This window comes from Limulus polyphemus, unplaced genomic scaffold (genome assembly GCF_000517525.1).
Source record: "Limulus polyphemus unplaced genomic scaffold, Limulus_polyphemus-2.1.2 Scaffold994, whole genome shotgun sequence".
NCBI classification, from domain to species: Eukaryota; Metazoa; Arthropoda; class Merostomata; order Xiphosura; family Limulidae; genus Limulus; species Limulus polyphemus.
The window spans coordinates 86,690-89,489 of record NW_013666604.1 but is presented as its reverse complement, the minus strand read 5'-3'; the positions used below and the strand labels follow the sequence as shown (position 1 = coordinate 89,489).

Genomic DNA, 2,800 nt, shown 5'->3' with positions numbered 1-2,800 from the left:
CTGCTGTCCTATTACTCTTACTACTCTCTACCTATACGTAGTACTAATTACGGAAGAACAAACAGCAGTGCTGCTGTCATTAACTCTTAGTACTCTCTACCATATTGACTAATTCAGAAACAAACAGCAGTGCTGCTGTCATTTAACTCTTTAGTACTCTCTACCATAGTGACTAATTCGGAAGACAAACAGCAGTGCTGCTGTCATTTAACTCTTCAGTACTCTCTACCATACAGACTAATTCAGATGACAAACATTGTGACTTTTATCATATATAATTCATCAGTACTCCTTACAGTATTGAATGCATCAGAAGATAAACAACAGTACTATTTTGATTAACTTTGGTACTCCTAAAAGTAACATAATTAAATATTCTCCTTCTTCAGAAAGTGATCTTTGCTGTTTTGCCTTGCATACACATTTGTATTCATTACTCACACACTTCTAAAGACATGAAAATAAATAGCTATAGAAAAAACTAATATATATATATATATATAAATGTAGTGGTCTCTATTCATAACTCTGATTCTTCCAGGGCCAAGAAAGAGCTAAATCCACAGCATTTGCAGTTTTTCTTAACGGGAGGTTTAGGTCTTGAAAACAAATTACCTAATCCTGCTACTGACTGGCTACCTGTGAAGTGCTGGGATGAACTGTGCCGACTCTCTGACATCGCCCCTTTTAGTGGACTTAGGTCAGCTACATTTAGACACAATAAGTTTTTAACAGTTTTAAAGTCCTTGATATTATATTAAAAAGCTTGTGACAGGATTAAAAACTGCTATAAATTTTGAAAATAATATAACTTTTGTCTTAGTCTGAAAGAACTTACTATATGTTCTCACTTACGTACAGATCTTATGAGTATTTGGAGTGGGCTTTTTATCTGTTATTTTACACAATGGATATGTACCTATTTTTTTATGAAATTATGAGATGAAAAGCTTTTTTTTACCATACAAAGAAATATCAATGCAGTTGTTATATAATATAAGTTTTAATGATACACATTTTTTATCAGTTAAGTCAGTGCTAGTGAAATAGGATATTTAAGAAAATTCTTTGTAATACTTTTAGGTGGTTTGTTTGTTATTTCAAATATTTCCTAGAATTGTTTTAATACTTCATATCAGTTAGTGATTGTATTTGAATTTCTTATAAAACTCATATTTTTAACATGAGAAAGTAATTTGATAATATCAATCAGGGTAACTTGTTGAAAAAATGGACAGTTGAAAACCAAAACATTTGTAGTTTTTATAATAAAAAATGTGTGTTCACTTTAAAATATGCAAATAAGTATTGCTTTATTAAAATTGAATAGTTCTAATTGCATATGTAACGTGCTATAAGTCATTTTAAGCAAAGATTTGCAACATTCTGTTTTTAATTAGTATGGATCTCATGACATCTACAGCTAAGTGGAAAGAATTTTACAACCAAAAAGAACCACATAATTCTGAATTGCCTGATCCCTGGAAAGATAGGTTATCAGATTTCCAAAGCATGATGGTTCTTAGGTGTCTCCATCCTGATAAGGTACTTTTACGTCTAGGAGAACAATGAATAATTTGAAACTATAGCTGTAAAGATTCATTACACAAAAAAAACAGTGAAACCAACATCAAACTCATTATATATTTAATCTTTTGCAATTATTTAAGTAACCACCCTTCATCAGGATTTGCAGCAAAGTGTAAGAGATAATAAAATAAGTTGCATGTTAGTTTCACTATTTTTTATCATGTAGAATTACCATTCTACAAAATTTGACTTGTACAAGTTAGAAATAAATTAACTCATGGCTTTATTTATATTCTCTAAATCTTGATCAAGTTTATCTGTATGTGACTAGAGTGCACTTGTTTTATGACAGAAATTCATTGAAAATATCCAGTTTTTGATTTAATTAATGCTAAAAATTATGATTTCATGAGCTACACTTTTTATAGTTTGTTGCATTGTTTGTTTTTTGGTGGCAATCATTAAATCAATGTTACCTATACATTTATGAAGAAAATAAAATAAACTCATTATAAAATTAAATATAAGAAAAAGATACTCAGCAACATTTTGATTTAAGTTTACTTATTTTATCCTCTAAACTGTATTTAACTCATACAGAGTTTTCTTTTTAAGATGGTTTGTATATGTAATCCTGACATGTTTCAGATATCAGGTTATTTCTTCCAGATTGTTCCTAGGGTATTTAGATTTGTGAGTTCTAACCTTGGACAAAAGTTTGTCCAGCCTCCTCCTTTTGACCTTTCTCAAAGTTACGGTGACTCTGGCTCCTGCATTCCACTTCTTTTCATCTTGTGTCCTGGAGCTGATCCTATGACTGCTCTTTTGAAGTTTACTGATGACTCAGGATTTGGTGGTGATAAATTTGAGGCTATTTCTCTTGGTCAAGGGCAGGTAATACTCCACAAGTTAGAGATAAACTACTTTGCTATTCTTTTTTGCCTTAATTAGCTTATTATTTTTAGTTCTACTGCTCCTTTACACTTAGTCACATTGTAGTCTTATGAATATTTAGCTCACTAACATTAATGTTTTAATTAGTAAGTTGATTAAACTCATATTCATGCTTTGCTTTAGATTTATCTATGTATGTCAAGTGTCTTCCGGTGTCATAACACTGCCCCTTCTTTAGTATTGTTCATCCCAAACAATAGCCACTTACATTAAACCAATAGATAATTAAAAATAACTTAATTAAATGTATAGAATTTACAAACACAAAATTAAAATACAACAAAGTCTCTTAATTTTACAGGACGTTCCTTCTTTC

The 2,800-nt window shown here is 30.4% G+C and overlaps 1 protein-coding gene across 1 annotated transcript in view; it reads left to right on the top strand.

Moving 5' to 3' along the window:
- The window catches only part of LOC106461591 (dynein heavy chain 7, axonemal-like), a 239,815-nt gene that overhangs the window by 191,451 nt on the left and 45,564 nt on the right, over positions 1-2,800 (top strand). Inside the window, exons 54-56 of the mRNA XM_022388600.1 lie at positions 542-700; positions 1,401-1,545; positions 2,200-2,424. Of these exons, the coding sequence (XP_022244308.1) occupies positions 542-700; positions 1,401-1,545; positions 2,200-2,424 (529 nt within the window). The remainder of the gene's footprint in view (positions 1-541; positions 701-1,400; positions 1,546-2,199; positions 2,425-2,800) is intronic.